Here is a 13740-nt window from a genome sequence, read left to right on the forward strand (position 1 = left end):
TTTAATGAAATAGGCCTATAGGCTATGCATCTTTTGTACAAATGATTTATTCATCATCATTAGTTTTTCCTTTTCCGTGTCATTATTTGAAACGTAATTAAATTCACAGGTTGAGTTTTTCTGCAACTAGTCTCGAGCAGAAAGACAGTAGCCTACAAGTTACCTCTGTGTCACTGCAGTAGACTCAGGTGCTCCCACAATAACGTATTTTGCAAGCTGAGAGAAAATGCCTTAGTTGTCCGGTTACAACTGCAACAGATGAGTACCATTAAATATACTGTTTTAACATCTAATTTCATGGCTGGGCTGTTTATGTTCTAAGAAGTGTCACTGTAATACAGGCTCTGTAGACTTTGTGAGCGAGCTCTGCACCTATTGCAGTCCATCATACTTAATCCAGAACATTTCGACCAATCCCCGTTGAGCTCCTAAAAACGTCACTGTTTGAAGTATTTCGCGGGAAGCATACAGGAAGTATCTCTGCTGCTACTACCGAACGTTCCTCTCCAGACACTTTCCAGATAAATTGCCGTGTAAAGTGGCGACAAAGATGACTGTGCTGCAGTAACAAGTAAATACTGTTTGTAAAGTTCCTTTTTGTGGCATGCTTCTCCAGCTACTTATACAGAGTAACTCTTGCTCAATACGCAATTAAACAAATATTGATATTAGCTGGTTGGCTAAACTGTTAGCTGGCTAGGTTACCAAACTTGAACGACAGCAAAAGCGGTGCTGCTTGTGGCATTTGTATATATTTGCAAGGCATTTAAAGGTAATGTTTCAGTTAAACATTCAGGCGTAGAGCCCTAATGCTGGCTCATTTCAACAAAGGACAGTGCGTCTGGATAGTTTCATTAGCAGGGTAATTCATTCTTATTTTGATTCATCCCGAACTAAATAAAATTCTATGTTGTGTCTTGTCTATACTGGTTACCCCGAGAAATGACGAGGTGACATTTTTCTCCTCTTTAGTTGACGACACGTCACAATATACAAACTTGTCACCATATCCATCAAAATGAGGATTTGTCGGGCGGAATATAAAACCATTGCAAGATACACAGAGCAACTTCGACCAACGAGACAGTGTATGAAAATGCTCAAGGAGAAATTTCCGAAGTAAGTGTCTACCTTTCTAGACGTAGGTTATCGTTATTGATTGACCTATGACCTTTGAATGACATTTAAACCTGTCCCCTCTACAGTTTACTCATTTCTACACACAGTTTGTACAACACCCTTTATTCACACATAAATAATGAATTTGAACCACAGATACAAGTGTTTCTTTCAGTACATTGGTTCATATTCAGGTATTTTAAACAGATTTGGATTGATGGTGAAATGCCCTGTCAGCATTCGAAACTACCTCTTGACACATCCTGTGTGCTTGAAAGCAGAACTGGACCTCAGCTTTTACACATGTACACTGATTGTAACCACTACCCCACTATTGTTAATCCATGTACTCAGCACGGGGTATTGGTAATTCTAGGAAATGTGTATGTGGTAAAGATCACACCGTGATCATTTTGGTGTGTTTCTATGCCTATAAAGTGACTTTTCATCCCAGGTTTATACAGCCATTGCATAGTGACCATGCAGTGTCTCAATGTTGACTGAAATGCTTTTATTTTATTCCAGTGTGTGTTTATTATTTATTTTCTGATCTCACATTTACTTCCATTAAACATAAAACACTTTAACACTACCTTTACAGACTTTTACATGGTTATTTTATTTATTCATTTACACCAGTTTTTATTGCATTACCTCTGGTCTGCAGTGGGCCCGCTCTGGGGTTAATGGCTGTGTTTGCGTCTCTCCTTTACAATGAGGCCAGGGTCTTTATTGAATGTTACACGTGTAATCCCCCAAGACCACTAGGACAGCCCTGATCCTTTAGAGGTCACTTAAGAAGTCGCATGAATTTGGAGCTTCTCTCGCTTCCATTGTGCTGTAATCACTGCTAGAATACGGCACTGGACTCCCAGAGGGCTGTGCGGCCTACCTTGAGCATGGCTTTGTTATTGGCGTCAGCATTTTATCGAATATCTTAGCCCTTCCGATCTATCTCCTACCGCTCCCCAATGCATTTTTATGCCTCACGGTCCACATGGACTACATATATATATGAGAAAGAGATATCTATGAAATCTCACTTTTTTTATGTAGCCATTTCCTCCCCTTTAAAGTCTGCTCTACAATTAGCCATATCGTTCCAAATAACTAGAATAACCTGTAATTGAAAGAAACGACAAGCCCGGAGATTTCTCACACCGATAATGGCTATATGGTTATTAGTACATGTGGTGTGGTAGGCTTTATTTTGCCTGTAAGTCATTGTTCATATTTCCTGTGTGCAAAGGGATCCCTGCGAGGGCCCCTGCTCTTTTAAAAGCCTGAATGTTGTCAAAAAGGGGCCTGACAGACAGACAGACAGGCACGGCAGCCGTGTTTTCACAGCCTGCGAAATTATTCTGCTTGTCCAATCAGCTGAGCCGGGCTCTGGAGGGTTTGTGATTGGACTGGCAGGAAATCAGGCTCTTAAGACATAACATATCGACTAGGCCATCCATCATCTCTTAGCATGCGCTGAGGCACGGCAGGCTGAACCCCCCCACACACACACACATACACACACACACGCAGGCACGCACATGCACATCCCCTCCTCGTCACCACCATCAGTATTGCTCTCCTCAACAGCACTCTCCTCCATGTGTGAGTCTGGAGACTCAGTAAATATGAAGGGAGAGAAAAGGGAGCGAAGGAAGGGAGGGCACTCAAGAGGGAAAGAGAGAGAGAGAGAGAGAGAAGGGGGGGCGGGATGAAATGGAGAGCTGGACCAGGGGATGGATGGGTAGCCTGACTTTCAGCGGTCCCTGTGTCTGGATGATCCCGCTTGGAGGGCTGAAACCACAGCACTTCACAAGGAAGCCACAACCATCGCTCCTCCCTTGTCATCGTCACACCCTCCACATTGAGTGTGTGGTGAGGAGAGTCTGACTCGTTCCCCTGCTAGAGTAAATGTAAAGAAAATGTCCCCCCCCCCCCTTCCTATTATTTGTTTCCTTATTAAACCAACACATTTTCTCTGTGCAGCCATTACTGTCTTTCCACTGTTCCACTGTATGCAGACAGCACTGTGTTAATTACCAGAGATTTGATTCAATGACCTCAAAAAGTACTAAAGAGGAGAATATACATGCAGTAAAGGGCAGACCATAAAACTCTGGAGTTAATATGTGTACGGTTGGCCTTGGCTCTCTTCATCTCAGCGACATTACATTCCTTCCTGTATGGACGAAGTTCTTGAGGGGATAAGAAATCCTGAGACATTTCAGTCCACTGTCATTGCTGTCTGGATTATTTGGTAATGAAGAGTTATTATGATAATGCACTGTCAATAACTCTGTTACATTTGAGTAGCGGCAGAGAAAAATAATTTCACACCTGAAAAGCAAATGCGTTACTTACCGAATTACATTAAATGGGAGAAAAAGAGCTTTGAATGTAAATTTAAACTTCAGTCATGTGTGCTATTTGTATTTAGCAGGGCGGTACTTGTCACAGTTTTTTTTTGCGGTCGGGTTCGTTTGGAAATGGGAAGTAAAGGGGACATTTCCACATGATAATGTTATTAGCTATTTAAAGGTAATTTACACAGGGGCGTCTGTAGTCTATCAAGCAGAGTGTGTGTGTGTGTGTGTGTGTGTGTGTAGGGGTTGGTGGGGGGTGTGGGGGATTTCATTGGGGACTGAAGAGTTCCTCATCTGTATCGCTCACATAACACAGATGTTGAGAGTCATCTGTCAGCCTGGCCTCTCCCGCCGCGGCCTGGCCGGTCTGAGGGGAAAAGAATTGGACACGGTGCTGTCACTCTGTCCCCCCCCACAATGGAGTGACATGCAAATGTAGCCCACCTCCCGCCTGGCTCGGCCTGTCCTGCCTAGTGTCTGCCCCCCTATGCCCCCCCCACCACCACCACCACCTCACTCTCTCCAGCCACAATGAGGGAGGAGAGGAGGGGCGTGATGGCCCAGTGGCGGGATGTGACATCAGGCCCCCCTCCACTGCCTCTTTTCTCTCTCGCCCCCTTGGATGATATTAGAATTGGAAATGATCGTCTGCTCTCCGAGGCCTGGCCTGGTTCCTCCCGGAGCTCACCAGGGACCACTGTCAACCCCCACCCCCACCCCCACCCCGACAGCCCCCATGCCTGCTCCCTGAAGAGAGAGGGAGGGAGAGAGAGGGAGAAACGCCTTCTCTGGCCCTCTGCACAGCCGCTATGAATGAATTTGGATGTAATGATTACTCCCTCTTTAAAATGCCATTCAGGCTCATTTTGCATATGTCTCGTGAGCTGAGATGGAGAGGATTGGCTAAAGTGTGTGTGTGGGTGTGTGTGTGTGTGGTGTGGAGGGCAGTGTTTGGAGGGGGGTGGGCATAAAGGGCAGATGCTTCTATGTTTGGATGGATTTAAAAAGAAAAGAACTATGAAGTCCCCTCCCCGGTCTCTACGCACACATACACACACACACACACACACACACACTTACACACATGCATGCGTTCAAATCGCTGGCACAAAGTCCCCGAACGTTTTCGAAAGCGGGCCCTAATGTGCCGTTTTCATCAGCACTGAGGCGGGGTGCAATATGGTGCTGCCGGCCCGCTCGGGGAATATGAATGTTGATTAAGCATGCGCTCAGCCTTTTGAAATTCTGAAGAAGTGTCAGAATAATGGATGTTGAGCAAATGTCAAGCATTTGTTAATTTCTCTGTTATTGGGGGTTTATCTAGCGTGATCTGTGGAGGGAGCCCGGGCCAGCCTTGTTGTGGCATGTGCCATTGATATGCTGATTTTTTTTTTTTCCTTGCCGGCACATACTTTTGTTTTTGATGGTAATGTTGGAGCTGATGGTGTTTTGAAGCAGAGGGGCTGTACTCATTGATTATTTATCACTGTTACGGTGTTTATGTCTTCCCAGTGCACTTTGGTTTGTACAGCAAAAAAAAAAGGCTGAATTATGCTTTAACTCACTTGGGTGAGCACACCCAGCCTTTTTAACCAAGCTGGACATACTTGGAGGAGAATCTGCAAATTTGTTAACTGGAACTTTATAGTGGAATTTATTACATTGCAGGTATGTGCTACTTTTTATTTCCCAATGTCTTTTTTTGTCCTCAGGTTTTATTTTTTTTCTCAATAAGCACATTTTTTCTTATAATGCTGAAAAGCTTTGTGAGGCAGGTCTAAGATGTTATGATTTACTTATTCAAGTTAACAGTTTGCCAAAGCCAGTCATCCAAACTGGATCGGCCTGCATCTGTTAGCGTTTTTCTTGCTATATTCATTTTCCTGAGGCCTTGCTCATAGTGTTTTTTCCCACCATTTTAAATGGTGTTTTCTTGCTTAGTCAGAGCTGTGAGAGTGTGGCGATGACATTTGCCAGCCACTAGCCAGGCTCCTGGAGCAGCTAACATGGCCGCCCATTGCCGCAGCCTCTCTTCCTCAACCCCACCCCTCCCCTCCCCCCCCCCCCCCCCCCCCCCCAGACCACACATCCCTGGCTCACGGCTGCAGCAGAAACTGGAGTTGGCAGGTCGGGCTTGTGGGTGCGCTGCAGCCAGCGGAGAGCTGTGCAGCCTGGGATACGGGAGGACTAATGACAGGACTGGAATTGTTTATGTGGTCAGGGCTTTGGCAGGGAGGAAGCCGAGTGGCGACTGGAGAGAGAGTGAGAGAGAAAGAGAGAGAAAGAGAGGCCAAGGATGCTGGGAGAGGAGCCTTTCGCTGGGGTTTGTGTGAGGGGAAAGTGGGTTTGTGCTTACGTGATTTTGGCAGCGCAAGAATAAAACGCTTCCTCCTCCGGCACCAAACCTACCATTTCCCCCCGCAGACCCTGTGTTGACTGTAAAGCATGTGCTGAAAGCTGATGGTTTTTTGAAACCAGGAATCTATATTGGAGATGTCGAGCAGACACGAGCATTGAAAACTTCAGTCAAAACCTTCTGTCAAATCTTAAAATGTACGTGGAGTGAGTGGCCACATACGGCAGCAAATCTGGCGAAAGTAGATGACTTTTTAAAAGCTGAGGAAATGAGTTTAGTCCGGTATTTAATATCATGTCATAGTCATATTAAACAGACAGCGTTGTAGGGGCGGCCCTGGAGTCCTGGTGCTACACTAACCCTTGTTAAAACAGAATGTCATGCCTAAATAAAGTCCGACACATCCAAAAGAATTGCACACATATGGAATGAAATCACGTGGAGCACTGTACATCTGGGCTGTGTGTGTGTGTGTGTGTGTGTGTGTGTGTGTGTGTGTGTGTGTGTGTGTGTGTGTGTGTGTGTGTGGGGGAGCTCTTGCCCCAGGTATGGTTTGCATACCGGGATCAATTGCAAAAAGAAGAATGGAACAAATTGCCCAGAATGATGCGAATGCTGGAGTCATGCTTTAGGGGAGGAGGCAGTTGGTCAGTCAGTCTAATATGTGTTTGCGCTCGACAAGAGGATGCTCATCACACCATGGGTAACAAAAGCCTCGTTTATCCTTTTGTTTCTTTGGTTTGCCTCAAGAGGTTGAGAGAAGATGACAATTATGGCAGACCCTTGGAAACCGCTTCATAAACGTAACATGTTGTGGCACAAATAAGACTAAAGAACCCCACCTCTCCGGCTGAATCATAATTAAAGACAGGAATGGCGTTTCTGCGTGACATCGTTTCTACTGTGGCGAAATGAAGCCAGTGACGGTTCTGTCGCCTCCAAGGCACTGATTTATACGATTATTAGGAAACATGGCATCATTCTTCGTCCTCCTGTGGCAAAGCAGCAAAGCAGCGCTGCTCAAGCAAACTGTCCATGTAGGGCTGTTGTCACAGAGCTCCCACTTCCTGCACCGAAGATTCCTCCTCTCAGTGGGAATATTGCTTCATGACAGCCATCCCGCTTCAAGAGCTATGGGAAATGTATTATGGATATCTATATTAAAATGTGTGCCCATAGTAGATAAATGAATTAGATGTATGTTATGATAGAAATTGTATAGGAGGTATTAGTTTTACTGTTTACTGGCATAGCTTGATGTTAGTGTGGTGCATAGATAAATAAGTGTGTGGTTAGAGAATTCCCCCAATGAACTGGTGGGTGATCGTTTTCACATTCTGTCTTATTCAAAGATAAAAGCCAAGCAACTAGGACCATGGTGTTTGTGTAGTTTTGGTTTGTCAGATTGATCATAGTTGTACGCTTCGTTCATGGGGATCAAATTTGGGGGAAGCAGATGTTCAGCTTCTCTTATCAGCATGTATAATTAGTTCCATTTACATATGCATTTAAGCAAAACACATCCAGCAAAGTATGTTTTTCCCCTCGCAAAATATTGATTCAGGAACTAAGAAGATACATGAAAAAAAAACACAACCTCCTACTCGAACTGTCATAACAACAGTTTTCAAGGCCATCATGTTCTCTTCAGTGGTGATTGAACATTTTTTCCCTTTAATTTCCCCCCTAAAATGTACACGGTTGCATCATCACCACATGATTTCAGCATTTTATTTGATTTTCTTTTCAAATTCAAGACGTTGTTAAAGTTAACCATTTTTTTTTTCTGCCTCACTCTCTTTACAATCCATCTCGAGCCCCTGCTCAGAGTCATTAGTAAAAAATTAGCTGTGCCTCAGTTAGGTTTCTGCCCAAAGAGCCCAGCTACGCATCGCTCTCTGTGTATAGATCGTCCAAATGCTAAGTACTGTCGCAACATATGATTCGCATGTCATTAGCCAGGTGGCTTTCATTAGCTAAATTACTGCCATTTATTATTATTAATTATTTGTAAGTGGGGAGAGGGTTTTTTTTGTGTTGAAAATAATGAATAGCTGGAAGGATATCATTTTAATTAGGTTGAAATGACAATCTATCGCTATCCCCTATTTATTGTGCTCCATCCATGCTGGTTTATGTACTGTACAAAGCTTATGGACTTGATGGAGGGGTGTGGTGGTTACCATGCCTTTCTCTGAATTGGATCTCATTATTTGGCCAAAGTCTGACATTTGAACAGAGTTGAGCTTCCCATAGGGATGTGTTAGCACAGGAATGGTAGGTGACAGAAAATGGAGCTCGGGGAAAGAATAGGCTATTTCTCCTGGTGAAGGGAGTTGTATCTCTCCTTTCCGTGTAACATAACCACAAAGGCGAACTAGGTAAGAACATTAAAATTTTACAATGCCGAATCTCACATAACCTGTAATTTCAGAAGAATGATACGGCCTAAATCACAGCAAAGGTAAGCAGACGGCCACATTGTAGTCGGGGAAAGGAGATTATTTTTATCAAATTTCCCTCCATATCGTTTCAGTCCCCATGCATATTAATTGAACGTGGTAGGTTGCTGAGGGGGATAATTATGCTCATAGTGAATGATTTTCTAAGCGATGCTCTTGTTCCTAACCTTCTGTTTTCCGAGCTTCAAATTACAGGCTAGAGGCTCAGCATGGCTCTGTGATGATGCCCTAATGGCTTTTAGATTGAGAACTGGGCGCCACCTGAAATGGGTTGCATACACTTCTCTGTACATTATTTCATTAAGTAACAGACTTTAGCCTTTATGTAGCATTGGATCATAGTATGGCTTTTTTGTTAATCTTTAAAGAGTCATTTTAAAAAGGAGTAAAGAGAGTAATGTGAAAACAATAATTGCGCACTGAAACTCATTTTTGATGGTGGACATCTGCATTACGTAGTGGGAAGGAAGACATCGGTGAAGATCATCTGAGGTTTCCCTACATGCAAATTGACCTCCTAATGCAGATGTAGTGTACCTGAGACCTCTCAGATACAAGAGGAATTCAGATGGGTTATTATGTTGCATTTAGGGAACTTTATGTGGTTGTGAGCGTGTTTGTGTGTGTGCGCTTGTGTGTGTGCGCTTGTGTGTTTGTGTGTGGGCTGCTGGGGTGTCATGAGAGGTATCTGTTTACTCTAGAGCCTCTGTGGGCTATGATAAGTCCAAGCCTGGTTAGGGGTGGAGAAGAGGGTGTGAAGATTAGTCCCCGTCCGTGTACTCAGGAAGGTGTGAAATGACCGGCCTTTATCTGGCCGAGTATTTGCAGATGTAATCAGGGGGTCAGGTCAGCACAGACCCTGGACAATGTCATTGACTTGGCCCTGGCATGAGAAAGAATTTGATCCACAGATAAAGCAACCTCCTTGGCCAGAGGATGTCTCACTCCAACCCTATCATTCCAGTTCCTCTCGTTTGCTCTCGCAAATTGATGTAGTTCTCTAATACATTTTATATGAATAAACAAATCAGTGCTTTTTCCTGTTGTCTGAAATTGAAGTCATGAAACATTAAATAGGATGATAAACCAATGGACAATTAACCCTCCACATACACACCTTAATCTGTATTGCTTTGTTTTTGTTTTGACGTTTCCTCAGAGTTTTAAATTCCAGAAAATTGGTCGTTCCTAAAGAGATGGGTTGTGTTAGAGTTTTTTTTTTTTTTTTTCATCAATTTGTTCATCATCGTTGACAACAAAGGCTTAAAAAAATCCTGTCGTTAGCCTCGCAAGCAACGTCTGGAATAAACATGTCGGCTTTTGTAATGCTACTGTTCAGAGTTCTCACTGGAGACCAGGCAGAGATTGCACCGCGCTGCGCATCGCTCCATATTTTAGCATGAATTGAGTGCAGAGCACCCACGAGAGCACACAGGTTGAATATACATTAATGCTGAACCTGCAATAACTTACTGCTAATGTCTGTTCAGTGGAAAGGGGAGCATTGCACAATATTGCCTGGGTACAAACACATGACAGGCCATATAACAGGCACACCACCTAAGGTTTGGACCAAGTCATCCAGAAATGCAGGTCTTCCGGGTTTCGGTTTCTTAGTTTAAGTTTGGTTTCACTTGATTTGACGAGATTTCTACCCCACTATATCTTTTTGTCATATATTTATCTCATGGATATTCTTTGGGCTTTGTTGGGGGCAGAAGACAAATTCAAACAAGCGCACAGACACACACACACACACACACACACACACACAAAACAACCGGCACACATTTAAAAAAAATGCAAGTCATCTCCCGCAGTTTGAAACAGATATGTTTTCACAGATATTAAGGGTAGTTTACGTCCCTTTAAACTTAACAGGGTAAAGATTTAGCAATTAGACGGTAATCATGATCATTATGCAGGGTAATCCATTTAAAACCTAACAGATGTTTGATTCAGAGCAGCGGACCAGCCAGAACCCAGAATAGCAGGGTAATATTCTTCAGATACTCAGGTGCAAGGTTGTCAAGGAGGTTTTTTTCTGTAGTTATTCACCTCCTTTAAATGCCCACATGTTGACAGTTGACCGTTTAATGGCTCACTTAATTGCAGTCACCCTTTGGCCTGCAGATATCACAGTAAATTAATAGTGGTGGTGGCAGCCATGTTTTCTTGTAGGGAACGTTCTCAGAGCTGCATGATGTTGCTTTTTCTTTACCCCACCATCCCAGTTTAGTGGGTTAGTTTACTGCTCAATGGTTAACACATTGTCTGCTCTATACACATATGATTTGTTGATATGTTTTATAATGTAGCCAGTGTATGAAACCGATTTTTTTGTCTTTATATTTTGTTGTATAGAAACTGCTCCACCTGCAATTTCTAGAAAAGTCTTTGGTCTTTTCTAAGCTCTAGTTGTGTAGTTGGTCATACTGATTGATGAGAAGGCCTATATGGGGCCAATATTTCAGTGCAGATAGGAAACTAGTGCTTCTGCTTGGTATTTACATACCGTCCTCTGGTGACTTGTAAGGAAAAGTCCATTAAATTTAACAATCAGATGTACTGAGAGCACTCCATGGAAACACGTAACCACTGGAGACGACCGTTGCAAGTAGCCGTGCGGCTGTTTGTTGTGTCCAATTAGAAAAAAATCTGTCGTCGCTTTAAATATTTTTGATCCAAAGAGGGGGTTTGGGAGGCTGTGTAGGGGGTGCTTTGAATCTCCCTTACCAGCAGCCTGCCACTCCCAACACACCCACATATATGCACACAAACACACATTCACACACATACAAATACACAAACACACACACACACACAGCCAGGTGTTTGACATTGAGTGGAGCTGGAGATGAATGTAGCTTATGGCAACCCATGGAATTGACCGGCTCCTGGGAGTCCCCGCTTCCTGCCGTGAAAGTTTCCATTTTCAAAGCCCATCAGCTGCAGTGGGAATGTTCCAGAATGTCCCATATGCCAGTGCTGACAGTGAGGCAAACTTTCTCCACCCCCTCCACCACCTTGAACAGCTCCCCTTCCTCCCTGCACAGGAATGAGGCATTCCCCAGCAGAGACTCCCTCACCACTAACAAAATATATTTCAATATGTTGCCAATGAGCAGTGCGTTCCCTAGCAGGTAACAGATTTGAACCCCATCAGGTATTAACATGATTTTGCTTTGTTTTGCTTTGGCCTTGCTTCAACCCTTTTGTCTTCAGCACCAACAACAATACAGTGGATTTCAATATTTACAGGACAAGCTGGCGAGATCTTTGTATGCAGCCGTATAAGCTGATAGTGACACTATAGCCTTTACACCGCTGTGGCACATAGCGAGTGTAATATAGTATTTTCTCATCTCATCCCATACAGCAAACCTCCCACCTCTGCCGGAGCGGCGTGGCAGGATTCCTTTGTCCGAGGTGTTCATCTGGAACAACTTTGCCACACTTGTTTTCATGTTCTTTTAGATTACAGGGCAGCCGGCCTCGGCTTTGAAGCTCCTCTCTGCCTTTGTCTCTGTGCAGTGCTCTCTGGTAATTAACTTTGTCCTTCTTTTATTTGTTCCAGTCACTCGCAGTCCACTCTTCTGAGCATCTTCTCCCTGGAGTACCAGGTTAGAAGTTTTCTTCCTTTGTGAGGCCTGACAGGTGCCTAATTGAATGATGAATGTCCCTTTATTTCTTTGTAATTGAACTGCCAGCTCTCTGATTGGTTTGGAGGATTCGCCCCCCTCCCTTCCTCCACACACACTCCTCCACTCCTTCACAACCCCCCACCCCCTCCCCCCACATACACTCCTCCCCCCACCTGGGGTCCGCCCCAGTCTCTGTGGATTGCTGCCAAGCCTTTCCCATCCATCTGTCTAATAACATCTAGCCCCTGCTTATTTGGTGGACCTGTAATAAATTATGCTAAACCATTATTATTCTGACAATAATAATTTCCCGGTGTAGAGCGGCCCGGCGTGCTAAATGTTTGCTGACTCGCACTGTCACTGCTGCTTTGGGCGGCTGACAGCGGACGATGATGAATGAGCACTGCCGGGAGTGGCAGAAGGCAGGAGAGGCAGAAAATGGAGTCATTTATCATCCGCCTGACAGGTGTCAGTCATGTGGTGTGTCTCGGTGGAATTACATTCTCTCTTTCCCCTTTCTTTTTTTTGTAGTTTTTAAATAAGTTGTTTTTTAAGCAATGCTCTTTCTTTTCCTTCCCCACCCCCTGGCTAAGAATGCAATTGAATGCATTTAAAAAAAAGAAAGAGGGTTGAAGTGGACAAGGAGGGGGGGGCCTCTCCTTTTGAATTGAGAGGGAAATTAATACAAGGTTTGCAATGGGGGTAGGCGAGCAAGGTTGCTGTGTTGCTTTGACCCTGCGCTACAAGTTATTGCGATTCAATTACTATGACCCTCTTGCATATGTGTACATACACAATGGCATACTCAACAGAAGGCTGTTCTATACCTGGTCTGAAAGAAAGCTTTTTTTTCTTTGTTGGGTAGTATAATAGAATAAGTATGACTTTGGATGCAATTTATTTAAAGAAAATGTTTTGTGGTATTACTATGACTATAAACAATATACCTAATCTTTACAATGTGGTTCTTTCAGAAAAGGACGAAAAGAACCATATCCAAACACCATGCCCCCGACGCCATTGAAGCCTACTACCAGAGGTAGGTCACGTCCTGTCTTGACTTCCTGGCTCATTCTACTCACCTGATCATGGCCAAAATGGAGTGAGATTAGGTTGTGAGTGGGTGGGCCTCGCTGACAGATATAATCTCTTCCAAACAAATCACTGCTCAGTCCAGACCACCACTCCCCCAAACACACACGCGCACACACACACACACACACTCACACCCTGCACCTGCTGAGTTCTCACAAGCAACACAGATTTGCTGAAACAGAAAAAAGTTGCTCTTGGACATTTGCCCTGCTGAAGCGTATGGCGGGCTATTATCTGCAATTTCTTTGAGAAATGAGTGAAAAAACAAAACAGACTGACAGCAGCAAAGCCTCTTTGCATATCACAATTAGCCCATGTGTAGCCTATTAAGCCCGTTGTTTAGCGGAATAGAGGCAGATAATGTTCTGGTAATCCACTTAAAACAACAACAAAAACCTCTGAGATGATCTGCTCTTGATCTCTGCAAGCTTCTGGGGAGCTGTGTGAGACACAGGGGAGGGGGGGATGAGGTGAGGTTTGGGGTAAACAAAACAAAACAGGAAAAAAAAAGGTTTTTGGTTAACGACCTTGTTGGCTTATTTTTCTTTTTTTTCTGCGAGAATCAGATGCGTCTGAGGGTTGCCGTTGCAACCACAGCGAGTCTGCCATATGCCATGGAGGCCGAGGCCATCAGGGACCTGAACATGTCTTGGCTGGCCTGTTCCTGTCCTCTTTTGTTGGCTTCCTTCTCTCCTCCTCCT

At 44.1% G+C, this 13740-nt stretch overlaps 1 protein-coding gene across 2 annotated transcripts in view; it reads left to right on the plus strand.

Annotated features, from left to right (window-relative positions):
• Positions 1–401: 401 nt before the first annotated feature.
• cdin1 (CDAN1 interacting nuclease 1) overlaps positions 402–13740 on the plus strand; it is a 62752-nt gene continuing 49413 nt past the window's right edge. Inside the window, exons 1-4 of one of the 2 annotated variants that reach the window (XM_031580615.2) lie at positions 402–862; positions 973–1119; positions 11878–11923; positions 12919–12983. In XM_031580615.2, coding sequence (XP_031436475.1) covers positions 1019–1119; positions 11878–11923; positions 12919–12983 — 212 coding nt within the window. In that variant the 5' untranslated portion in view covers positions 402–862; positions 973–1018. The remainder of the gene's footprint in view (positions 863–972; positions 1120–11877; positions 11924–12918; positions 12984–13740) is intronic. The other variant, XM_012824208.3, reaches the window with a different exon arrangement.

Source organism: Clupea harengus, chromosome 14, assembly GCF_900700415.2.
Source record: "Clupea harengus chromosome 14, Ch_v2.0.2, whole genome shotgun sequence".
Lineage (NCBI taxonomy): Eukaryota > Metazoa > Chordata > Actinopteri > Clupeiformes > Clupeidae > Clupea > Clupea harengus.